Raw genomic sequence first — 26,943 nt, forward strand, 5'->3', positions numbered from 1 at the left:
AGAGAGGAAGAGGAGAGGAGAGGAGTGAGGAGGAAGAGAGGAAGAGAGGAAGAGGAGAGAAGAGGAGAGAGGAGGAGAGAAGAGGAGGAAAGGAAAGAAGAGGGGAGAAGAGGAGTAAAATACAGGAATTGAGAGGAAAATGAATTGACAACCATCTTGGTCGTATCGTTTTGAGCCTCTTTTTCTCTGTTTCCAGCTTCTTAAATGTGAATATTTTTTGGTGTCTTGAGTATCTTTGTGTTGTGGACTGTTAGTCAGGACAATAAAAGACATTTTAAGTTGCATCTTAGGCTTCCAGAAACAATAATCAACATTTTTCATCATTTTCTGACATTTTAAAGACCAATCAACCAATAGAATTAATTAATATTGACTAGAATCGAGCTGTTTCTGTTTTGAATGATGTCACATGGAGTTTGACATCCAGTTTGACATCACAGTTTACTTGTACGTGAATTAAAGTAGGTTTTGAATAAATAAATCAACACAATTTGTCCTTTTTGCCTCAAAGTTCTGAATCAGAAATAATCCAGATGTGTAAACACGAGCAGCGAAACACTGGAGGAACTTTTAGTCCACAAGAGGATCAATTTTGAAAAGTGTTGCACGCTGGGTGTTGCTAACCTTGGTTACCGAGTCTCTATCATCCATCTAAATTTGGTCTTTTCAGCAACACAATATGGGCACATTTGTCCTTGTAAATAAAAAACAGCTCAGGGTGTTCTCTCCATCCCTATCTGTACCAGGAGGAGGAGGAGGAGGAGGAGGAGGAGGAGGAGGAGGAGGAGGAGGAGGAGGAGGAGGAGGCGGCCAATCAGAGCAGGTGGTCAGACAGCAACTTTATACATCTTAAATGTTTAAAGGATGCTAAAGCTTTTAGAAAAAGTTGTAAAAGTTGATTACTTCTTCTACTTGAAAATGTAAAGTTAAAAGAGCGACCAGACAGTCAGGGCTTTTGAAAATTGCATGTAACACACACACACACACACACACACACACACACACACACAAACTGCATTTGTTTATGTAAAAACCAAGAACAACAACATGTTTGTGCGCCTCGAAAAATGCTTCAGCCATGTACAGCATCATTTACATTTTCATACATTTCTCCATCTGGGACGAAAGCAGAGTCCGTGTCAGAGCAGCGGCGTGCCGGAAATTTACACATTGTTATTTGGTAACAAACGTACAAACTGCTGCTGCTGCTGCTGCTGCTGCTGCTGCCGAGGCTCAATTGCCTGGCCAGAGACATTTTCTATGCATTTTCCTTCCCAAAGACAAATGTAAATTCAGTTTGAAAGGAAAGCAATTTTCATTCAGACATCATCTGCAGACACATCAGTGGACTGTTTTGGGGTTTTTTTTCTTCTTCTTCTCGCTCTGATAACCGTGTTTACATGAATGTCTGGACAAAACTAAATTTGGTGAAATCACAGATGGAAGCAGCACAAAGACTCCATGTTTGAAACAAAACTTAAAGCTTCAGGACTCGTTTTTTCTTTTCTTTTCTTTTTTTCTTGGCTGTTTAAGCATCTCGAGCTGTTTCCTAACAACACGTCAGGATCTGGCTGAGCTCGAACACTTTGCAGTTCCACAAAAACCACCAAACCACCAACCGGCTGCCAAAACCTCATCCCAGCCTCTCTCTCTCTCTCTCTCTCTCTGTGTCTCTGTGTCTCTCGCTCATCAGAATGGGGCAATGGGACATTTTATTGTGTTATTTCGCCCCTGGGAAGGAAGGGAAGAGGGGGGGGGGGGGGGGGGGGGGGGGAGGGGGTTTTGGAGACAAAGCCAACTTTGTGCTTTGTGGTTTTTCTGTTGTTTCTGAAAGTTCGCCAACACTACCACCACCACAGGCTCACTTTCTCTCCCAGTTTTACTTTCTCACTCTGCCGCTCCAGCCCCCCTTTTTTCTTTCTTCCTGTTAATCCGCTCTCTCTCTCTCTCTCTCTCTCTCTCTCTCTCTCTCTCTCTCTCTCTCTCTCTCTCTCTCTCGCTTTTCTCTCTTTGCCAGTTTCTGAGCAAAAGGACAGATTTCAACCATCAGACAAAGTCAGGTGGCTGCTTTCAAACCACCAAACATATCAATATAAAAAGGAAACAGGAAACAGGAAACAGGAAACCTCCTCTGATGCTCTTCATGAGGATTGTATCAATATGTGCGGCCCAGAAGACATTTTTCAAGCACACATGTTTTGTTTGGGAGGGATGATGACATCTAGCTTTTGCTCTTACGGGTGTTAAACCTAAGTATCGTCAGCTGCTTTGGACAAAAGCATTTGCCACATTAATATAATGTATGTAATGTAATCAATGTAACACTGCAGGATATTTCCTGATAAACAGCTGGTAAAAAATATTTAGATGATGCTTTATGATGTTGCACCCTAATTCTGTGTGTTTGTTCTGCTCTGAACTGGATGCGGTGGATGAAAAATCCGAGATGCATCACTGACAGCGGAAAGGTGAGAGCGTTCTCTCCTCTCATTGGTCGGATGTGTCTGGGGGGCGGGAGCAAGAACATGAACACAGGAAGTAGGTGTTGAAGAAGCTGCTATCTGCCCAGATATCAAGAAGACGAGGTACTCGGTTGTCGGTCCAGGTTGGACCTTGAATCTTTGTCCGTCTAGCTGCCAGCAACGTCAACATCCCAGCATGCAAAGCTGCAAGGAGGAAAACCAACCAGAGTCCCGTTAACTGGACTAAACAAGTTTGAGAACGATCTTAGATGATCAAAAACTCCAAAAATAAATCTCTTCTTTCCAGTCATGAGTTCCTTTACTTTTGCTTCTGTCGCCCGTTCACACACACACACACACACACACACACTATACTGATTCATTTAAAGAAAATAATTAACATGACTGTTTATCAGAAACTATATCAACAAAACACCTAAAAAAAAATCTCCCTTTTCACACTCCAGTAAAAGATTTGAAACAGCAACCAGCCTGAAACAAACAAACAAACAAACACACATTCATTCATATCTGCTGGCTTTGGGCTATCAGGCAGGTGTTCCCACCCGCCTGCCTCCTCTGGGAAAGCTAACCAAGCACTCCCGCAGGCTTTAAGAGGCTCTTATCCAGCCTGCGGGTGAGTTTGATTCATCCTAACAGTCGTCCGCTGGTGAGAGCCAATCAGGTCACTGAGTGATTCTCATCCACTCGTCTCTCTGCTGATCTCATATTTCAGCTCTTCAGAGATCATTTTTCCTTTTTTTTCTTCAGTTCTCTACGTTTTTTTGTTCTGCATTAATTTTCTTTCTGTCTTTGTCTCTTGGTTTCTGCGCTCTCAATCGTTTCTTCTACTGTTTCCTCTTTTCTTCATCTTCCTCATTCTTAATATAGATTCTCATATTGAACCTGATCTCTAATTATTTGTATGACAATTAATGAAGTTATTTAATATTCATACTCATAATAAGAACATGTTGCCTTATTCAAAAAAATTAAAAAATATTTGGATTAAGCTGTTTCTATATGTGAGTTTCTTATAGAAGTATAATTATTATCTGCTACAGCTTCAGTGAACCTTCAATAGAAAGTTTCTTGATCATTTATTGAGCAAACGTTTGCTGGTTGCAGCTTCTCAAATGTGAAGATTTGAGCCTTTTCTTTGTCAGACATGATAGTAAACTGAATATTTTGGAGGTTTTGACTTTTTGGAAACATCACTGTTGGCTCTAAGAAGTTATAACAGATATTTTTCACTGTTTGAGGACATCTTATAACCAAAACGACTAATCAAGAAAGTAACAATCAGATTAAGTGATTATGAAAATATTACTTGCAGCCCTAAAGAGAACATAACGCTGTAAAATACAGTAACAGTCTAAAGTCTGAACACATCTTCCCATTGAAAACCTTTGACTGGTACTGTAGGTCTTCATCAGGGTTGAGATCTTGTGAGTTAAACGTGTTAATTTTGCTGAAACAACAGATGCTGCTGTTCTTCTTGGGAGGACAGTCTCCAACCAATCAGTGAACACTCTGTATGAAAGTATCTGCATCTGCTTTGTTTCTCCGCTCTCTTATTATTCAGGTTTTGCTTTAAACTCGTCACCTGTCTGTTGGTATTAGTTTGATGCTGCGACTGCACGCAGGTCTGTTTGTTCTACGTCGGGTGTCTGCATACACAGACGTGTTCATGCATGTTTCTTCATGCTTACGGTCCATGTGGTCATTATTTTGGCCAGCGCAGCCCCTTCATAGATGTAGGCAGTTGACCAAATTTGCTGCCAAAATGCTGAATATTAAATAAATGACGTCACATGTCTCTATCAGTCTCCCTCCTAAACAAAATATACAAATCTTTCCTTCTTTTTTTTTTTGCTTTTTTTGGTTCTTTTACTCTGTTTTCCTTCATTCCACTCCATTTCATCCCCACCTTCATCATATAACACCTCCTCCTTTTATCTTCTTCTACTGTTTCTAATGCCTCTCTAAAGTCCCCCCCCCCCCCCCCCTCCCCCCCCCCGGTTTTCTCTCCCTTGCCGTTTCTCAGTCTCTCGTCCGGTCCTCCTCTCCATCATCTCTCCATCATCCTCCTCTCCAGAGCCGCTGTAGTGTACTGATAGTGGGAGCACTTGTGCAGTCGGCTATGAAGTCTGTCCTCCTCCTCCTCCTCCTCTTCCTTCTACCCCCACTTCCTCTCTCTCTCTCTCTCCCTCTCTCTACCTGGAAATTAATTTGGTCTCCTCCAGATGCCTATCGGCGCTGAAATGCCCCCAGAAATAGATCCACAAACAGCAGCTCAGCCAAAACGCCGTCGCTGCTTGACAGCCTTTAGCAGAAATACACACACACACACACACACACACACACACACACACAGGATGGAGGGGGGGGAGAGGAGCAGATGGAGAGATGAATGGAGGGGAATGTAGGGATGGATGGATGTAAGCAGGGAGTAAATGGTGGGAGTATAGAAAGGTTGGAGGGAGAAGATGGATGGATGACGAGAGAAATTAATAGATGAATTACCTACAAATTTGTACACTTTATTGCCTAAACAAACCATCAGTTTTTAGATTGATTTCCTTCCTTCCAGGCAGTCATTGGTTTCTGTTCATTTCTATGAAAATCAGCTCGCAGTGACTTGAAACCTGCTACCGAGAGATAATCCATCACAATAAAACATTTAATCACCTTCTTTTTTTTTCCTCTCGCTATCAAAGTTGAGGCATCATCACGTGTCGCTGTTACAAACAGGAGCTGTTCGTGGTGCGTTCAAGGACACATCTGAGATTTTACATTCAGCTACTCGTCAGTAAAAGCGACATCATCACGTCGTGATGTTGGTTTCTTTAAACTATTGAGATGATCTTTCTTTTTCCTTTAACCGAGTAGTTTGTCGTCTGAACATCGTGACCATATAGGCAGCGAATCACAAAACGCTCAGCTATTCTCCTGATTGTTGACAAAATAATCTCACTACAACGTCCATTTAAAGGGGATGTATATTTTGTGATTTTCTGTTCCGAAACTTGAGGTGAACGTATGTAAAAATGCTCCCTTCAAGTCAAAAGTCAGGGCTTCAACCTGCGCTGAACGCTTAGTTTGCAACGTTCTTCCTCGAGATTGTTCACACGCCAACAGACGGCCGTCCGTTCGGTGATCTTTGTTGCTAAGGTTGTTCCATGTTCGCGTCGTCCTCTCGTATATCTACAGATGTATCTGAGAAGTTTATATTTGGAGTAAAGAAGGAGAAACAGAAATTAAATCCTGCTACTACAGTTTGTTTACGTATCCTCTGGAGCCGGAGGAAGCTGGCCAATCAGAAGAGAGTGGGCTCATCGGGAGGCGGGGCCTTAAAGAGACAGGAACTAAAACAGCCTGTTTCAGACAGAGGCTGAACTGAGGGGCTGCATAAAGGATCAGCAGAAGATAAAAAGAACATGTCGTTATTTTTCTGACTTCAAGGACCTTGCAGCCACGAGGTTCTGGCTGGTCCCCAACATCTTTTCGACATCTTTTTGACAACATGCAAGGCTGATAAATTACTTGGTGTGAATTCTCAGTAGTGACAAACAAGTCTTCCAAAGTAAACCGCAGAACACGTTGCAGGATCTCATTGTTTTTGCCCAGTTGAAGCGTTTTCTGATCCAACACATCTGTTTACAACATGACACCATTTGTCAGTTCTTTCCTGAACCCTAAAAAACACATTAAACTGTTTGATCTAAATTACCAGACAATTTCATGACACAAAGCCAGGGCCAGAGTTTTTGATTTTCTTACTGTGATCCGGACTGGTTTCAGACAGAAACCATTATAAGTCGTCTGTGTGCAACAGCATCCTCACTGGGCTGTCACTGCAGCTTCTCCTCCACATTCTCAAACTATAAAAACATGTCAGCTTTTTTTAAAAAAAATTCCCCTAAACTATCCTCCAAAAATCAGTTTGTGAATAAATCTGACACGAGCCTCTGAGCTCCGTGTCCTTTAGGAACCAGTCAGAAACAGAAACTGTCTTTCATCATCCGTATGAGCTGTTTAAAAAAATCACCAGATTCCCTCGGAGACAATCTGAGAGAGTTTCACCCTCAGCAGGTGAGAGGAAAGGCCGAGGTAATATCAGGTAATAAGTCTGATCCTCGACAGCGTCAATTCAACTTCCTCCCGTCAGGGTCGCAACTTCCTGTCTCCTCACAGTTCAAGACAAATTAAAAAAAAAGGATAAAAACCTCTTTGTAGCAGAATCTGTGAAAGTGAAAGGCTGGACAGCAGCGAAGTGTAATTTCAGCTCTATACATTTGACCTTTGACCCTCCGCCTGCTCTCTGCTCTTTAAACAGGACACGTATGCAAATAGCCGGCTGTTAATCTGCTGCTCTGCGTTGACCCGACGCCTCCGACTGCAGCCGTAGTCTGTTTAATCTACATGAAGTCATAAACACTGTAACACTGTAATAAAACACATCTTTTTTATCCTTTATTTATTCAGGGAAGTCTCACTGAGAGGAAGCCTCTGTTTTTTGCAGGAACGCCTTAAATCACATTCACACAGTTACACACATTGACGCCTGGAAGCCGCCCAGTATAACCACACAGTCTTAATCTGCCGCCCACTGAGCAGCTTCACTGGAGCGGTTTGAGATGAAGGGGCCTTGCTCAAGAGCACCTCAGTGGTGGTGATGAAGGAGGGGTGAGTGCTGCTTTTTCCCGCCGGTCCTTAACTGGATGTTTAAAATATGAAAAAACAAAATATTTTCACAGCTTTTCAGGTTTGACTCAGATTTGCTGCTTGTTTATAATATGACTTCCATATCTACAGATGTGATCTTTCATCCCATGATTATGTGAAGCAACAGCAATTATGTCGTTGTACTTCAGCACAAAATCCCGTAAATTCTCTTCATGCACGCTGTTTGTTGGGAAAACGTCAGCGATGGTTTCCTTCAACCGTGACCTCGATCGTTCTCATCATATGTTTTAAAAGTCGCTGACAAACAGTCGAATTTCTTGTTTAGGTTTAAAGATTTTAGTTGGAGAAAGACGTTGCCAGTGAGCTCTAACAGTAGCAGCTGCTCTCACTATCCTGTGTAGCTGGATGTTACTGGTGGAGCTGATTTATAGTTCAGTTATTGGTTTTAAACGGTTGACTGTTGATGAGCCGTCACAACATCATGTGGGAGTGATGAGCAAAAACCAGTCTGTGTTTACTATATAACCCATTATCATCCTTCCATGTTACATGCAATATAAGCTTAAAACAAAGCCGGATTTTTAGTTGGACAACCGTTTGATTCAACGGGAGAAATGTGATTTTATATTGTTGTAAATATTGAAATCTGACTTTGCAAGAGAACAGTCGAGTAATCCTGTTTACATTCTTTCATTCAGGAAACGCCGCCTCATAACGAGGAGAAAGTTTGTATTGAAACATCTCTGATTCACAAAATATGAATAAATCAAGGTTCACGTTGGCTAACAGTAAAACAGTGTCAGAGGAGCATAAAGCTCTCGATATGATGAGAAAGTGAAAAGTTATTAAAGCTTTCAGTATCTTTGGTGACACGCTGCAGGAAAACATTCTGCTAAAAAGGAAAATAGTTGCAGGATTCTTATTTATGAAGAGACAAAATTCAAGTTGCGTTTTATCAGACGTCTTGTGATCCAGACGGGAAATGTGACTCTGTGCACTCGCACTTATATTCACACTCAGACCGAATGATCAGATGTGAATCAGGTCTGAAAGTCACTGCATCACCATCCCAGCTGTTGTTTGTCTGGTTCTGGTGCCTCTTCTTTGTCCCTACAGTGGGTTAGATTTATCTGGTTTCAAGATTTACTGGCGCAAACAAACACACGTCTGAGTCTTTCCAAATAATTACAGGCCTGCAGAAACACTGTGGTAAAAAGATGCTGCGTTAAAAGACAAAAACAAAAATCAAAAGGATTTTGCTCAATAAGTCAAATGTAAGTCAAACGTTTCTCCAGAGTGAGGGTTTGTCAGAGCAGGTGTTGTGTTGTTAAACTGGAGGAAATAAAACCAGCGACACAACGAGCCAGCGAGGGCGGAGGGTGGGGGGTTTGGGGGGGGGGGGAGCGGTCGAGCAGAGAGACGACCTCAGTGAGCTGGAACCAAATTATCTGCTGCACCTTTTTCTTTATAACAATAGATGTTAGTGTCGAGGTTACAAAGAGGGGAAAGAACACACACAGAGAGAGAGAGAGAGAGAGAGAGAGAGAGAGAGAGAGAGAGAGAGAGAGAGAGAGCATTTCATCATCCTCCATCCATCTGAATAACATCAGCTGACCAAACTGAAGTCAAACAAAATGACTAAAATGAATAAATAGAATTAATCAACAGCTTCAAACAAATCTGCATCATCATCCAGTGATGCTGTAATAAAGGAATCAGCCTTGTTTTTAACTTAAAAAGCAGAAGTCACACGTTACTGCAGCGACAGCATCCAAACAGCAGAAAATAAAAGTTACACTAATATGCAAAAGATTCAATAGAATAAAACAGAGAGCAGGAAACCCGTCTGAAACAACAGTTTTGTTTCCACCAAATCAAATATATAAATATATAGAAAATGATACGTGTCCGTTATCCACTAATTATCAATATCTCCCATACTTGCAATAGAACAGAACAGTTATGTTTCAGCTCTAAATCAACAGGTGAAGTAATATGGATTCTCCTCCAAGAACCACTGGCCTTTATTTACAGTAATATGCAGAATAAAATGCAGAAAATCTACTGGAAATAACAGGCTGAAGATGTATTTTGAAATGTGTTTCAAATCAATAACATGCCAAATGCAGATAAGAAGAAATAAGTGTAGATAATAATCGATGTTGTCTGATTGCTTGTGATTCTAAATCAACAGGTGAACAAATAAAAAAATGTATTCCTGTCCAGAAAAACCACGTCTGATGTGCTGCATAGTGATAGTCAGGTGTCCTCTCTAAATCAATCAACAGGTGAAGAAACATATATTCCTATCATCAACCTGTGACCATTATGTACAATAATAAGCCACAGAATGAATAGAATAGAATAGAATAGAATAGAATAGAATAGAATAGAATAGAATAGAATAAAATGCAGAAGAGACACTCAGTCAATAACAAATGCAGACGAAACAGGAAGAAATACGAAAAGAAAAGAATCAAAGTTATCTGATTGCTCGTCATCTCTGAATCACCAGCTGGAAAAACAAACATATATATTTATATATTTATATATTTCCATCCAGATGATTGTGTCCAACATAACCCATTCAGCACAACAGAATAAAACAGAATCATGTGTCATCTGTAAATCAACAGGTGAGGAAACAATCAACCTGTGTCAGTTCTGTACTGAATAGAATAGAATAGAACAGGATGGATGGTGTCTGGTGAGGAAGCATCGTGTGCATGAATCCACCAGTTGAGCAGAAAACATTTGACATCCAGAAAACACAATTATTCATATTTCCACCTTTAATTCCAAACCCCCCCCTAACCTTGACCCTCCACCTTAAAAATCACAGCCTCTGAACCGCCTCTGGGGTCACGCTCAGGTGGAGCTCTGTACAGGTAAATCCACGCACATCCTTCCACATAAAAAACTTCCTGTTAATTCCTCTGAGCCACACACACACACACACACACACACACACACACACACACACACACACACAGAGTAGTACAGCAGTAGTACTCGTGCCCACACAAACACGAGCAGGTTTGTCATCGATGGATGCACATGTTTTCCTCGACGCTCACACACACACACACACACACACACACACACACACCTTGCTTGCTTGGAGCCAACACACTGCATGGCTTCCTAAACTGCACGCGCGCCCACGTGCACGTCAAGCTACACACATACACACATGCACGAGCAAGTAAAGGCGAGAGGCGACAGCAGGCAAAGCAAAGACTGTCCTCCGTTTCTCCCGAACAGTCAACCAACCGACCTGTTACCCCGCCACAAGCCTCCTCTGATTCTCTCTCTCACACACACAAACACACACACACACACACACAGGCGCGCACGCACGCGGGCACGTACACCTCGACCCTCCTCTGGAAAGGGTAACAGCGTTCCTCCTGACACCTCCAGGCTCACAATAAAAACGCAAAGCGACGCGGAACAGCCGGCAACCCGCCGGGCTGCCGGTTCGTTCAAACCCGCTTGTGTGCAGCTGTAAACATGCAGTGAAGGAGGAGGAAGAGGAGGAAGAGGAGTGTGTGCAGGAACAAAAATCCAAGCCCCGTTACCGTTCTCTCCGCGTCGGGTCCTGCTGGATGCTCGGCTTGGTGGGCGCCATCTTCCTGCAACAATTATTTGATTTCTTACTTTCTGTTCTTTTTTTTCCTCTTTTTTTTTTCTCCCCTCAGATTTATGTGGACGCGGAGCCGCGGCGGTGCGCTGCGCCCTGACAGCAATGCGTCATGGTCGGTGTGTTAAGACAAAGCCATGTCCGTGTGTGTGAACGTGTGAGTGTGTGTATGTGTGTATGTGTGTGTGTGTTTGAGCGTGCGTGCGTGCTGTGCTGTGCTGTGCTGTGCGTGCGTCTCGTGCTTGTCTCTCTCCTCCGCCGCCGCCGCCGCCGCCGCCGCTGCTCAGCGTGGAAACAACGGGCGGTGGAGGCGAAGGCAGGGACCGGGCTGCAGCAGCAGAGGCATGCCGAGCGAAGTGAGGGGGAACCTGGGGGTGGATGCCTCTCAGATCCCGCTGTCTCTCCCCTCTCTGTCTCTCTCTCTCTCTCTCTCTCTCTTCACACGTTTCGGTTCTGGCACTACAGAGGAATTTCCTGCATGCGCTCCGGGAGGAGGAAAAAAAAAAGCAAAGCAGGCGCGTCAAATCTTTACATTCTCGTCGCCGCTGCAGCGTCTCTATATCCCCGTTAAAATCCCCGCGGCGGAGCGTCGCTCGGCGGTCAGAGTCTCTGTGGTTTTTCGGAGCATTTTTCTCTCCTCTTTGCTGCTCACAGGGAAAAAAGAAGGGACACCACAGATCTCCGGTATTTTCTCCAGCCCCGGCGCAACAACGCCACTCAGTTGCAGTTGGAGTCAGTTTGTGTGTGTGTCTGTGTTTGTTTTTTTATTTAATTCTCCCTCTCTTCCTGTATTACAGGTTGCACCGCGGGCTTATTATCCAATTTTTTAACCATCACAAAAAAACCACCACCCAGCATGCGCGAGGAGGGAGGGGGAGGGGGGGGTGATGGGTGATTTATTTGGATGGTTGCCCTGTAAATCAGATCTATGCACCTCCACACACACACACACACACACACACACACACACACACCCTCCTCTCCTCTGCTCTCTCCTCTCTTTCCTTCCTTCAGTGTCACAATAAACACATCACAGCAAATGTCTCACTTCAAATTACAAATTCAGCAACTAACTTTTCTAAACTGCTGTTATATTTTTTTTTGTTTTTTTTTTGTGCACATTCCAAAAAGCCTCGCTCATGTTTTGGTGTTTGCATCTGCATGTTTGGGATTCTTATGAGCTTCTAAATGTGAACAAAACTCCTCCTTTCATCTCCAGAAATCTAATTATTCTGCTCACTTTTTATATTTTAGGCCACTAAAATATATTTTCCTCCAGGCTTTGATGTTTGTACGTCAGCGATGGCTCATTATCCTCCAACAGAAACTACCGACTGCTTCTTCTTTCTCTCTCTCTCTCTTTTTTTTTTTCTCCTCAACATTCATTTAAATTCCTCCTTTTTTTTTAATGTATAATTCATTGTAACCTAATCGGTGTGCTGTGTGATTAACCCCCAGGCTGCAGCCCTGGAAGCTGAAAAGCCTCCCTCTCTATACCAATGACCTGTCAAGGTCAAAGGCATGCTGGGTATTCTCCACACAAACACGGGGTTACAGGCGGTGCTGTGGTGGAAAATAAAGACTGGAGAGGAGAAGCGTGACCTCCAGCCCCCGATCGTCATGAGCCCGCCGCCCGCCGATCAACGCACGTGTAGTTATGTATTCAGGAAAGGCATCGACGTGTGCTTCTGCCTCATCATGCTCAGCAGTTTGACAGCAGATGCTGTGATTTACTGCAGAAATTCTGATTCATTTCACTCTAAAAATGAAGCTAAATAAAAATATTTGCATTAAAAGTGAGTCGGAATAAACTGACATTGGTCTTTGCTGCTTCTCTGGTTGCCGTCCGTGCATGAAAAAGATACACAGTGCAATTCAGAAGCAAGGAAGGTGCTGGCTTTTTGGTCACATGACAAGCTGAAAGGTCACAGATTTGACCCCCAGCAGCAGCAGCAGCAGCAGCAGAACCGCACTGACATCAGTGAAAAGGTCCAAACATCACCTTCCTTTTCTCCACCTCAGATGAGTTTTTTGGGGATTTAAATTTAAAGATATTTTAGGTTAAATCAAAGCACAGGAGTCGGTGGGTTTTTCTGCTCCGACTGTGAGCGTCTCTGAGCTGAGACGGCACCGGCTCACTCCTGATTCGATTTTAAACCTCGTCCAGCGGCGCTGAAACAAGCGCTCCCTCTCCGTTCTTTGCGGATGAGGTTTGGCTGCTCTTTCTCTCTCTCTCTCTCCATCTCAGCTCTGCTTACTGAGAGCAGTCAAACGGAGGCGACGTGGATAATGGAGCGTAATGTATAAACATATTAGCTCCCAGCTGTTTGTTGGGGGAAACATTATGTATAGAGAGAGAGAGAGAGGGAGAGGGGCAGCGAGACGATGAGGGGTGATGAAGACGCAGGATCTGAGGACGGACGGGGAGATTTTTTTTTTTTTTTTTTTTTGAAATGTCCCGTTTGGATGAAACGAGGCTCTGCGGCTGTTAGAGATCCGCGCACAAATAATCAAACCGTTCCTGGTGAAGTTCGGCTTTGAAACGGAGGCCTGTGTTTCAAACCGGCTGTTCCCAAACTGGGGTCTGGGGGGCCTTTTAAGGGTCCTCAAGAGAGTTCTGTCGGGTCCCCCAGCTGCCAGATGATGACATAGTTAAATTCCTGCAGGTTTTATGTCAGAGGAAATGATCCGAGAACACGTCAAAGTCTAATCCTCACCTCTCCGTATGGATGCAAACATACAGTCCACTGCAGCCAGGGTGTATGTGAGCCCAGCAGCCCTGCTTTAAATAACAATACGGCCCTTATTCTCTCCGTATTTGTTGCTTTAGAGGGCTAAGACGCTCTCAGTGCACTCGGAGAGGCCCTGGCTGTGATTTATGTCGTGTTTGCTCCCCATAGCTTTTAGACTTTACACACACATTCATAATACGGAGAGTTTTCTGGTAATAAGGCGAGAATATGTTTGTGTGTGTGTGTGTGTGTGTGTGTGGTATGTTTGGGCCCCCCCACGGCTCCAGATGATTAGAAAAAACAACCCTACTGAGCGTCCGGACAGGGAGGCAATCATTTAGATTCAGAGTGGAGGAGAAATAAGGAAATAACAGGGGGGTGGATGGAGTGAATTGTCACCAGAAAAAACAGGCTGGACTGGAGGAGCCGCGGCTTCATGACCAGCTGGAAAACACCCACATTTCTCTTTTTCTACTGAAATAACTCATTCCTCTATTTTCTATAATTTACCTCCTCTGTTTCCACTGAATTAGCAGAACCTCATGCTGGTTTTTTTTCTACTGAAATACCCGGACTTCTCTCCTCTATTTCTGCTTAAATAGTTGAACTTCACTCCTCTGTTCGGTTCTGCCATTCCTCCTCTGCCGCCTCATCCTTTCCGTCTTTGCTGAACACGCCACTTCTCTGCCTCTTCTCACACAACACTTGTGCGCACAACTCGCTTAATAATACCAAAACCGAAATGTGGATATTGGATTTTATCCTCTCGCGTGGCATAAAAGTAACCAGATGCTCCTTTCCTTTTCAGAATAAAGAGGGAAAAACTGAAAATAAAAAAGGCAAATTACTGAGAAAAAGGCCACATTTTGTGACATTTATCACCCGCATAGACCCTCACTGATCACGGTTAAACTCTCTCCATCCAGGTTTACGCATAAAGGCTGATGGAGCTGCACGCTGGGGTTATGGATGATTTTGAAAGCTTTGATATAAAATACCAACTGATAGATAAATATCTTTAAAAACAATATCAAACAAAAAGTGTCCACTGAGTTAGAGATGCCCAACTGTACCTGAACATAGAAATGTCCTGTGAAGAAGATTTATGATAGATTTTAGTGCAATAAAAAGGAAATATCTCTGAAATATTATACTAAAATCTCCCTGAAAACTCACGTTCAAGGACCAAAAAACACACCAAATGAATATTAAAGTGTTTTTCCTTCAGTGTGGATGTGCGCACTTTTCTTAAATTTAGATTAAACTAATTTTCTATCCCACACCAGTAACGCTACAGGTCGTTTTCTGCAGCTTCCCACATACCTTTGCTGGTAGGCGGTGATTCCCTGCACGCTCTGCGGGGTCCCGTTCGTGGCTCCGGGGACCGGCACCGGCACCCGACCCACCGGGGGTCCGGTCACCATCCCACCGCCTCCGCCGCCTCCTCCGCCTCCACCCACGGCTCCTCCGGCAGCCGAGGCCGTCACCTGGACGCTGAAATCCGGGAAGATCCTGATCATGGTCCCGGCTGTCTCCGATGCGCTCCCGCCTCTTAGTTTAACCTCCGGTTCTTTCTCCCAACGCAGAGCAGTCACCGATCACTGGGATCAATAGACGTATCGATTCAGTAAATGAAGATGAGCAACAACCTTTCTTTTTGTTGTCTTTTTATTCTTCTTTTCTTCTCTAACCTTTGGATATAACTCTCAAGCAAATCCGGATCATGGTCCCGGTCTCTCCGGTGCGCAAAACAAACAGTCACCAATCAATGGATCAATAGATGAGCGGGATTAGTGAATGTATATTGCACGAGCAGAAAAGATGATAAACCTTCTCCTTTATTATTTCTTCTTTCTTTTCTTCTTGGCGGCTCTATCCTTCACAGATAAACCCCGTGCAGCTCCGGATCATGGTCCCGGTGTCTCCGGTGCGCGCGGGCTCCCCCCTTCTCTTTCCTCCCACTCACCAATCAATGGGATCAATGGATCAGTGGATCTAAGAGGTGATTATTTCACCGATTAAAGACAGAGGAACAGTCTTGTCTGATGTTTTTGTTTCCCGGTGCAGGAGCTCCGGACTCTAGGCGGGCACCGCCGCCGGCTCTCCATCCGAGAAAGGCATCCCGTCCCCGGCCATCCTCCTCCTGGTGTGTGCCTGGTCGGTGGGTGTCTGTGGGAACAGCGGACCTGGAGGAGAGCAGTCAGTCGGTCAGTCAGTCAGTCAGTGAGCGTGCGGCTCTCAGCAGCACGAGCTCGGCAATGACATTGGTGTGATACAGCAGCGGCGGCGGCGGCGGCAGTGTGTGTCGGTATGTCGGCGAGCGCCTGCGTGTGGTGTGTGTGCGCATATGTGTGTTCGCGCGCGCGCGTGTGTGTGTGTGCTGTCCTCTGCGCTCGAGAGAGAGCGAGAGAGAGTTAGAGAGAGAGAGAGAGAGAGAGGGAGAGAGAGAGAGAGAGAGGGAGAGAGAGATTGACTGATAGCGCTGTTTGTTCAGCGGGAGGACATTTCCTCTGGCTTTATTGTGCGGAATAACGCAGCAGCCATAAAGTGGACTTTTATTCAAAGGCAACACCGATAATAAAGAGTCAGTTTTATCCCTTCTATGTCTCTGAGCCGCGTCACAGTGTATTTCACCTCATACAAAGTCTTGAGAATTGACCTGAAACGTTAAATAAACGCACAAAACTTTCACCGAAGGCAAAACGGGATGATGGGAGTTTAAAACGCAACAAAGCTTCAAACTGCAAACAGATTTCTCAACGTTTCACACCCGCGTTTTTTACAGCGTTTCCAAAGAAGAAGAGTAAAACTCTTGGGCAGACTTCACCGCTTTGCGCGTAAAGCACCACGTCCGTAACATACGCGTTCAGCTCCAACAGCTCCATTAAAAGTGTCATGTTTATGCTCACAAGAAGTGAATATCTGATCTATTTCAGCCTGAAGAATTTAAATATTCCCGAGGTTGTTTTTATAGCAGCTTACTTTGGGGATGGAGATGGAAAGTTGCAGGTTTTTTTGTGCCAAAAAAGACGCATGGAGCCAAAGTTAGAGTTGTGACAGTTTGGTTAAATGAGTGAAGTATGTTTGAGAGAAGAGTGTTTTCATCATCAGGTCCTCTCTCTCTCTCTCTCATCTGATGTCTGTACAGCTGAAGCCGCTCTGCTCTCCTCCTCTCCGCTCACTGGAGCTCCGTGTGTGATCAGACTCCCGAATAAAGTCATATTCACACACACACTCTCTCTCTCTCTCTCTCTCTCTGCTGTCTCCTCCCCTTTCTCTCGCTCACTCAACCTCCCCCCCACCTCCTCACCCCCACCTCCTCTCTCTATAATGTACACTCAAACTCTCTCCCTCTTTTTTCACTCAACACAATTGAACACAATCATTTCTCTCTCTTATTTCCTCCCACCTACTTCTGCCACTTACTCGCTCACAGCTAATTTATTTAATTTTAATCAAAGTAATATGTTTTGCTGAGCTTAATGAAACAAAATAATAATGATTATATATATATATAATAATTGAATGGTTAGTAGTAGTTGTGGCAGTGGTAGCTCAGTAGTAGCTACTAGTAGTTGTTGTTGTCCAACAATCTAATAAATTCAGACTTTACACGAAAAGGAAAGTATATCTCAGTATATATATTAAATGACAAAATAGTTTGTAACTGTTCTCCTGAGCAACAACTTTAAAGGACGGGTTCACAGTTTTTCAAGTGTGTCTTAAACCAAGAGTCAGGAGCCCAAATGAACAGTGAAACCTGTTTTTCTTGCTGTAATCATTCCTCCTGTTCATACTGACCATTAGAAGATCCCTTCATAATGCACTTACAATGGAAGTGATGGAGGACAAAATCCACAGTCCTCCTTCTGTACAAAAAAAATGTATTTCAAAGTTTATCTTGAAGCTAATATGAAGCTTCAGCGTCCAAATGAGTCAAATCAAGTAGATATCTTTCAACGTTACAGTCTTTTTAGTGCCAAAGTTCCTCTTTTTGTTACTATACTTCCACCTGCAGCTCAACGGGGAAACACTGTCCGAGGAAACACAAAGAGGGAATTTGATGCTAAAAAGACTGTAAATGTGTCAGATATCCACTTGATATGACTAACTCAGACTGCTGAAGCTGAATAGAAGCTTCACATCAACTTTTAAACGACTGTGTGGACACACTGTGGATTTTGGCCTCCATCACTTCCATTGAAAGCACATTTGAAGGATCTTTTAATATCCAGTATGAACAGGAGGAATGATTACAGCGAGGAAAACCTCTTTCACTGTTACTATGGACACCTGACTGCTGGTTTAAGACACACTTAAAAAATTTTGAACATATCCTTTTAAGTGTTTTCTGATCTGAGGCTCCTATCAGTAGAAGCCAATCAGTCTCTAAACGTCAGTCTTTAAATGGGACCAATTGTGCTTTTCCTTATTTTCAGTCTGTTTTTTTCTACTTCCAGCCTGAGCCAACGAAACCAACATTGACTGTCAGCAGAAAAAACAAGAGGAGAATAGATCCTTGTGGTTTTTTTGACAACAAGACTCATAATTCCTACTGACACAAGAGGTCTTTGTCACTTGAATGTAAACATACAGTATCTCGTTATCGGACATTGGCTGAAATGACCGATACTGTCGTTTTTCTGAAGAAGACAGTCGCTACAAGTCACACTTTGAAAAATCCAGAAAGTTGCTGGACAAGTGAGATTTTATTACTGACTTTGAAAATAGTTTCACAGATAATCTCATCTCAAGGTCAACTAACAAGCTTTTCCAGAGCTTTCAACCACACATAAGTAAGTCATATTATTTATATAGCACCTTTCAAGAGGAGAGACGTCACCAAGTGCTTCGCAGAAGAAATAAAGCATAAACATACAGACATAGAACTAAATAAAGAAAATAGAAAAATTACGCAAAGGCAAGTCTAAACAAATGAGTCTTGAGCTGTTTTTTTTTACAGTTGTCCACAGATCTTAAGTCCAAAGGTAGAGAGTTCCAAAGTTTAGGAGCCAATCAGAACCTGGTTCATAGTGGCACCTAATTTTCTTATGGATGATTTAACTGACGAGGTAAGAGACACAAGACCATCCCTTATCTCAGGGACAAGACTAGGAGGGGCAGGAATAAGGATTTCTGTTTTGTCTGCATTTAGATGTAAGAAATGATCTGCCATCTAGTTTTTTTATAGTGTTTAGGCACTTATATAAAACTGACAATTGACGTTTTGACATATAATTGAATGTCATCTGCATAGAAGTGATATGAGATACCTTTAAAGTGCCTTATTATCAGTCCAAGGGGAAACATATACAAGGCAAACAGAATAGGACCAAGGACTGAACCCTGGGGAACACCGCACTACAGAGCTTCAGATGAGGAGGCAAAATTGCCAACAGAAACGGCAAGATTCCTATCAGAGAGGTAGATACAGTGGTCCATAGTGTAGAAAACCTGCACTGAGATCCAACAGCACCAACAGCGAACATTCTCCTGCATCTCCATGCATCAAGATATTATTCAAGACTCTCAGAACAGCTGTTTCTGTTGAGTGCAACTGGTGGAAGCCAGACCCTAACTATTCAAAGATCATCTATTGCAGTTGTGAGCTGCTTAGCAAACACTTTCCTAAAATTTCGGATACAAAAGGCAACTTGGAGATGGCCCTGTAATTGTGACTAGAGAAGGATCAAGGTTAGCTTTTTTAAAAAGTAGTTGAATAACAGCTTGTTTGAAGTCAGCAAGGACACGGCCAGATAGAGCCAATGACATTTTCAAAAAGGAGATGTTGGTAAAATGTCAAGGCAGCAAGAGGAAGTTTTCGTACGATTGATCAAATTAATAAGATCTGGGAGTGTTATTGGAGAAAAACTCTCTAAGATTGTAGGCCGAGAGGAGCACGAAATAGGGGGAAAGGTGAGAGGAAAATGTTTGATCTTATATCATTGATCTTGCCCACAAAGAAAGAAAGAAATTTGTTACATTCTTCACTTGAAAACATCGGAACAGCAGGTGATGCAGGAATTACAATATTACTAATAGGGTCAAATAAAACTTTAGGATTGCGCCGATTGTTAGACACAAGATTAGAGAAGTAGGTAGCTCTGACATCTTTCACCATATTATTGAAAGATAGCGGACGTGTAGTTGGGTGGATTTCCGTAGGCGCTCGACTCTTTAGAGAGCGAATATTGTCATTTGTCTGAGGGACTTGATCAAAGGAGCTGATATAGTTTTAATAGGGGTTCACTTTATCCAGTGCTAGAAGGCAGTGTTCATTAAAAGATTGCACCAAGTAGTCAACATCACTGCATAACAGAGTTTAAATGGAAAGTTAACAGCAGAAAGGTCGTTGAGGAAATCAAATAAAATATAGTTGTGATCGGTAATGAAAAGATCGTCGGAGAATAAAGAATAAATATTCGAACCAAGAGTAGCAGCAAGGTCCAGAGTATGCCTTCTGTTGTTTATAGGGCCTGATACATGTTGAGTGAGATTAAAAGACTCGATTAAAAGATGCTTAAAGACAAAAAGTCAGTGAATTCAGTTAAAAATGATCCAGGTGGCAGTAGAGTAAAATACAGTAAAAAGGATTAGTACATCCAACTTTAATCATTTGAATTTTGAAAGAAGAGAATGACCCAGTGCTCACTAATCGACATACGAAGGGGCTTCTGAACACCGCAGGAAGTCCTCCTCTGTGGCCAGAAAGTCTGGGCGAGCTGATGAAGGTGTAATCCTTCAGGCAAAGCTCGATGAGAAGGCCGAGTTCCATATCATCACCTTCCTAAAATAATGGCCTAAGTAATTTTTTGACAAAAAATTACTATTTTTTTGCCTAAATCATCTCCTCATGATGCCATCTCTGGTAGAATCGCCCACATCCTCAGTTGAACAGATCATGCGATTCTACGTAGCCCTGTAGTATAACAGCCTATGTCAAGAGTGTGACTAAATCGTCATATTGTGTAGTTATTTAGTCTTTTTAGTCAGTGTTTTTAGTCAGCTAAATAGCTAAGTCCATGAAGCATTTAGCAAAGAGTGGAAAGGCTCCAGAATCTGTGGCTGTTCTGTTAACTCTTTTCTGCCTTTTAAACAATATTTCATCTACAGTTTTTGTCTCATTTTTTCCACATCACATGATCTAATTCAGAAAGATTTGAATACTGTATTACAATCTAACAGCTAGAAATTATGTGTATAACTAAAAAATTACAAAGGATCCTCTTTACTTTTGTGTTTTTATTTAATGAAAATCTCACTTGAACATAATATTAGTAATCATAACATCATTTGACCGGTATTATAGTAGCCTGTTGTGCAGTGTCTAGAGGCAGCTTGTGCACACCGTGATGATTATTTTGTGTTTTCTGAGAAACCTGGAAAAATGACTTAGGCCATTATTTTAGGAAGGTGACGATATTCCTCTGCCAGGTTTCAGTCAGGAACAGAAAAGTCTAATTTCTTAAATGAGACGAGATCATTTAGCAAAAAAACGATTTGTTTGCTATGGAGTGAGCATTTAGTAGCACCATTCTGAGAGGTGTAGAGACCCGGCTATCAACAGGGGAATCCTGGGACACACCCTGCCCCAGGGTAGGGGTGGGGGGTGGGGGGGCAGAACTCTGTGAAGGAGATGGAGGTTCCAGGAGGGTGTGATGGATGTAAACAGTCAGTCACATGGAGAGGACTGTACGGCATGCTGCAGGTTAGCTGCTTGCATTCAGCTACCCAGCTTGTTGGGGTGGACTCCGTCAGTCCTGAAAAGGGAGAAACAATCCCAAAACAGATTGTCAATGAAACCTATATTGTGAGCTCTGCAGGCGGACTGGAGCCAAGGGTGGAGGCTGAGGATTCTGCTGAAGCGCCCTGCTCAACGGGCCAGAGTGGGAAAAGGTCCAGAAATATAAACAGACTTTCCACAACTACTTAAAAAGTTAAAAATGACGTTAAAATAATTTTTTGGTCAGCTCAGACTGCTGATGAGCTGCATCATTTGTCCCCACATGAACGATTACTCATTTGGCAGAAAATGGGAGTGAGTGCAGCAGCCCTGAGAGCTTATATAGGATGACAGGGACCATGGAAGCAGTGTGTAGCTGCATGGAAAAAAAAACAGATATTCCTGATTCTGGAATCCCCAACTATTAGTGGTTGGGGAGAAGAGGGGATGAGGAGATGACAGCTGTGGTTTCTCATGGCAGGAGAATGCATGAACTGTTTCCACAGTGCATGCCAAAGTCGCCAACTGAGGATGGGGTGTCTGAGCAGGCAAGTGTTGTGGTGGGGCAGCAATATCCAACCTGTGAGAGGATTTCCCTGCCGGCTGAGGACACAGAATACTTCCAGAACTTCTGATCACTGCCTCTGTCAAGATCTTAAGACAGGAAGAGGAGGTCATTTCTCGAGATGAGGGCTGTTGATTTGGCTTCCCAGAGGAATGGTGAGCCACCTGAACGCTGCTAGCCAACAGTGGAGAAGAAGCTGCAGTGTCAGCAGGCACTATTTTCGGATCAGAACAAGTCGGAACCACAGGAAGATCAGCTAGACGACCCACTTCGGACCAGGATAAGATTCCCTTTATAACGAACTTACAAGGAAGTGAATTGTTGAGCTGCGGTGGAAGTATAGTAATAAAAAGAGGGACTTTAGCACTAAAAAGACTGTAACGTTGAAAGATATCTACTTGATTTGACTCATTTGGACGCTGAAGCTTCATATTAGCTTCAGATAAACTTTTACTTTTAAAAATGTTTTGCACAGAAGGAGGACTGTGGAATCTTCTAACGGTCAATGTGAACAGAAGGAATGATTACAGCAAGAGAAGCATCATTTGGGGACCCGACTGTTTTAGGACAGACTTAAATTGTGAACCTGCCCTTTAAATATACAACTAGTTCAGTGACAGAAACATACACAACAAATGCACTAAATCCTTGTATCTGGATTAGCTATCATGCTAGCCGACGGCTAGATAAGTAAGCTAATTAACTAACTTGCTAAACTTCCCGAAGCCTCTTTATAAATGGATTTTAAAAAAAGACATCACTGACATTTATTTTGTTCCTTCGGTTCCCTCACTCGCAGCTCTGCCACTGAGACAAGTTTGCAGAACTAAAACTCTAATTTGCATCCTGACATTTTCAGCACAGGGAATCAAACCCCCAACTCTGGTGGTTTTAGTGCTTCCCTGCTCCTTATTGAGCTACGCAGGACACATTTTCAATATCTCATCCTCCTCTGGACCCGCAGAAACCCCTGCAGGACCCCTGCAGGGACTCTGAGCCTCACTTTGAGAGCCCCTAATAACCTACAGTTCTTGTCTGTCGACCGAAACAAAGCATTGCACTAATAAAACGTCCCAATTGAGCTGATTAAATACCAATAAAAACACACAGCTCGCCACTCTGCCAGCCTGCAGTCTAAATTGGATCGCAGCTCTAACCAGCAGCTCCTAATGAAAACCACCGCTGCAACCCAGAACCCAGCCTCGCTCTCTCTTCTTCTACTACTCCCTCTCTCTCTCTCTCTCCCTCTCTCTCTCTCTCTCTCTCTCTCTCTCTCTCTGTAATGAAATCAAATGAATTGGACTGGAGGTTTCAAGGGAGACATGCTGGACCCCCTTATAGAATTAGGACTGAAATGTGTGTGTGTGTGTGTGTGTGTGTGTGTGCATGTGTATGTGTCCCTGTATTTTCTAAGTATGACCACTAACTCATGATGCGTGTGTGTGTGTGTGTGTGTGTGTGCATTACGCATTTGACATAATATGCATTTGCCTCTGCAGAGTGTGCACTTTTTTTTTTTTCTATGTGTGCATTCATGTGTGTTGCTGTTGTGTATGTGTGTGTGTGTGTGTGTGCACTGGATGTGTGTGTTTGTGTGTTTACATTACAGGCTGTGTGTGCTGGCTGTATTAGTGAGCTGTGACCAGGTAAAGTACAGCAGACAGAATCAGGACAGTCAACCTGCTGTTATCCCTCAGGACAACACACACACACACACACACACACACACACACACACACACACACACACACACACACACACACACACACACACACATCCTGTGCTCCAGCAGCAAAACAACAAACACTTTCTCACACTGTACTTTCTCTTTGTATTGTGGTGCGTTCAGGTACAAATAGAAGTCACCTATTTTTTTTTGGTCCTTAGCACCAAAAGCAATTTCACTGATTGTCTCTTTCTTGAGTCTTGATTCTTAATCGTGTTTACTTATTCTTAGATGAAATAGTTCCTGATTTAAATCAAAATGTTGCTAAAATTAGACTGTATTTTATTTAGGCAAAGATCCTGTATGGCTGCTTGTGATTAGACAGCATTTAAACATGTAACTTGTCTTAATTTAAAACAAATTAAGCAGGTGCCCCTCAACTCCTTAAAGCAAACTAAGATGAAAACCAGGGACGACAGCTGCTTATTTTTTCTCTTATCTTAAATTATCTTAAATTAAATTGACCATCAGCCTTAGTTTAGATTTAGATTAATGCTTTTATAAATAAAAAGCCAATTCCACTGATGTAGGTTTCACAATATGGTTGAAGCATCCAGATAAAGCTGTTAATTTGATTTAAGTTTTGTCCAAACATCACTGTAGGAATCAAAAAAGCAGCCCCATAACCAGACAACAGCAACGTTATCGGACGATTCTGCAAAACCACAGATCTTGTGAAATTATAATAATATAATGTTTTTAAAATTCTGTCTTTCTAAAATATCTTTGCATGATAACTACAGTACACTGTGGTTAATGTTAGGAAAATATTGTGGTTACAGTTAATGAAAAATAAAACATAAATTGCAGGTCTGTGAAGGTATGTGGACTCCGGTGTGACCCGACCTCCACGTACTCTTTGCTTTGCGACATATATCGCACCCTACTTCCTGATCAATAGCACTGGACATTAATCATGTGTTAAAAGTGTGGAATCAATCAATATGAACCTGATTCCTGTAGAGATTCTTGGGCTGAAAAGTGTTACTTTACTTAAACTCATATCAGGGCAAATATTACAACATTTTAAAGTGATATCCGGCTCTTTATTTCTACTGACGCTTCAGGGTCAGTAGAAAAACACAAATGCAGATTCACTGCTGGCAGCACAAACTGAGCCGATGAAGCTCCGCTCTAATTACAAGTTTTGAAACTTGAGGAAGAAAACTGTAATTATCTCGAGTTGTCTGACTCTGTTTTAACGTACAGAGACCACGGAGGCAGAAAGAAGAGACAAAATGGAGTCAGGGTCATGTGATAAATGTCATCTGAAGAAAAAAAAACAATAAATTTTTACTCAGGATTCAAACTTGTAACATTTAATGTTGCATCACAAAAGGGAAATTTACACAAATACAGCAAAACTAAAATTGGCTTTCACTGTACCTGAACGTAGCATCACAAACATGCACTCTCATAGCGTCAGTATGTTCATCCACATGATCGCCCATACACACTCTCTCTCTCTCTCTCTCTCTCTCACACACACACACACACAAAGCCACCGTCAGCTGTCATCACTTTTTCTGACTTGCTGTAAAACACAACAAAAGTCAATAATTCCCTGTCATGTCTCTCTAAATCCATTTTGGAAGCAGCCTGTCATCTCTGCAGACGCCAGCCTTTCTATCAAGCCGACCATCAGTCCGTTAAAGATCACATGTCTCTGTTTTCTCATTTATTTTTTTTTTTTTTTCGTCTTTGTGAAAGACGGCAGATGACAGAGAAATGATCAGTTTTCGTTATGGAAATCGGACTGCAGAGACAGTTGTGTTTTCAACGAGTGATGATTGGAAACTATCAGAACAAAGCTCCTGTTTTTAAAAAGATGTCACCGACTTTTTTTCACATTTTAAAAGACAGTTTGCTCAGGTTTAAGTTGACAAGAACTTCACTTCTTGTCCTGTAAACAGCAGCTGACAACTGACTTAATTATCAGTTGATTTTCTTTTGATCAACAGTCTACGTTACACTTCCACACACGTGATTTTTCTCCTTTTCCCACCTGCCATATTTACAAACTTTAAAAACTTTACTTGCTCTGGAGGGACAGTGCTCTCTTATACTGCAGATTTCCCTCCAAATTTGCAAAAGTCCTCAAACTTTTAACCCTAACCCCAACCCCTAACCCTAAACCTATCCTAACCCCAAACCCTAATCCCAACCCTAACCTCACCCTAAACCCTAACCCTAACCCCAACCCCTAACCCCTAACCCTAACCTCACCCTAAACCCTAATCCCAACCCTAAACCTATCCTAACCCTAAACCCTAATCCCAACCCCTAATCCTACCCTAAACCCTAACCCCAACCCCTAACCCTAAACCTATCCTAACCCTAAACCCTAATCCCAACCCAAACCTCACCCTAAACCTACCCTAACCCCTAACCCCTAACCCTAAACCCTAACCCTACCCTAAACCTATCCTAACCCTAAACCCTAATCCCAACCCCTAATCCTACCCTAAACCCTAACCCCAACCCCTAACCCTAAACCTATCCTAACCCTAAACCCTAATCCCAACCCAAACCTCACCCTAAACCTACCCTAACCCCTAACCCCTAACCCTAAACCCTAACCCTACCCTAAACCTAACCCTACCCTAAACCCTAACCCCAACCCTAACCCCTAACCCTAAACCTAACCCTAACCCCAACCCCTAATCCTACCCTAAACCCTAACCCCTAACCCTAAACCTAACCCTAGACTAAACCCTAACCCCCTAACCCTACCCTAACCCTAAACCTAATCCCAACCCTAACCCCTAACCAACCCTACTCTAAACCCTAACCTCAACCCCTACCCTAACCTTAACCCCTAACCCTAAACCTAACACTAACCCCTAATCCTAAACCCTAACCCTACCCTAAACCCCTAACCCTACCCTAACCCCTAATCCTAAACCCTAACCCCAACCCCTACCCTAACCTTAACCCCTAACCTAAACCTAACACTAACCCCTAACCCTAAACCCTAACCTTAACCCCTAACTCCAACCCCCTAACCCTACCCTAACCCTAACCCTAACCCTAAGCTTCCAAAACAACCCATATGATCATTTTCTGATCCACCACCACCTATGATCAAGGTTTGGTTGGGTCTGGGGACACGATCGGCTTGTGATGGAGAGATGACAGTCAGGTCATTTCTTCTCGGGAGGACAGTCTCATTTTATTGCTTATATAAGTTTGACTTTTCATTTGTTTGAGAAAGAATGTGCCATTTTCTCATCTCTCCCCTCACAGGTTTTCACTGTGTCACACTCAGTTGTTCACACAAAAAGTGACAGAAACAGTTTGCAAGAAGAATGAAAACTGAGAGTTCAGGAGAGAAGTTAAAATCCTGTGAATTTTAACTTCTGAAAACTTGTGAAAAGTTACAGATTGTCAGACGCAGCCCTTC

The 26,943-nt window shown here is 42.9% G+C and overlaps 1 protein-coding gene across 3 annotated transcripts in view; it reads right to left on the reverse strand.

Annotated features, from left to right (window-relative positions):
- Positions 1 to 26,943, reverse strand: part of LOC121881564 (neuronal PAS domain-containing protein 3) — a 367,402-nt gene that overhangs the window by 330,004 nt on the left and 10,455 nt on the right. The window contains exons 2-3 of one of the 3 annotated variants that reach the window (XM_042389431.1): positions 15,218 to 15,712; positions 14,850 to 15,127 (exon numbers count right to left, since the gene is read on the reverse strand). In XM_042389431.1, coding sequence (XP_042245365.1) covers positions 14,850 to 15,046 — 197 coding nt within the window. In that variant the 5' untranslated portion in view covers positions 15,047 to 15,127; positions 15,218 to 15,712. Of the gene's footprint in view, positions 1 to 14,849; positions 15,830 to 26,943 lie in introns of those variants that run through there. The other 2 variants (XM_042389430.1, XM_042389429.1) reach the window with 2 other exon arrangements.

The sequence above is a fragment of the Thunnus maccoyii genome, chromosome 16 (assembly GCF_910596095.1).
Source record: "Thunnus maccoyii chromosome 16, fThuMac1.1, whole genome shotgun sequence".
In the NCBI taxonomy this organism is placed as follows: Eukaryota; Metazoa; Chordata; class Actinopteri; order Scombriformes; family Scombridae; genus Thunnus; species Thunnus maccoyii.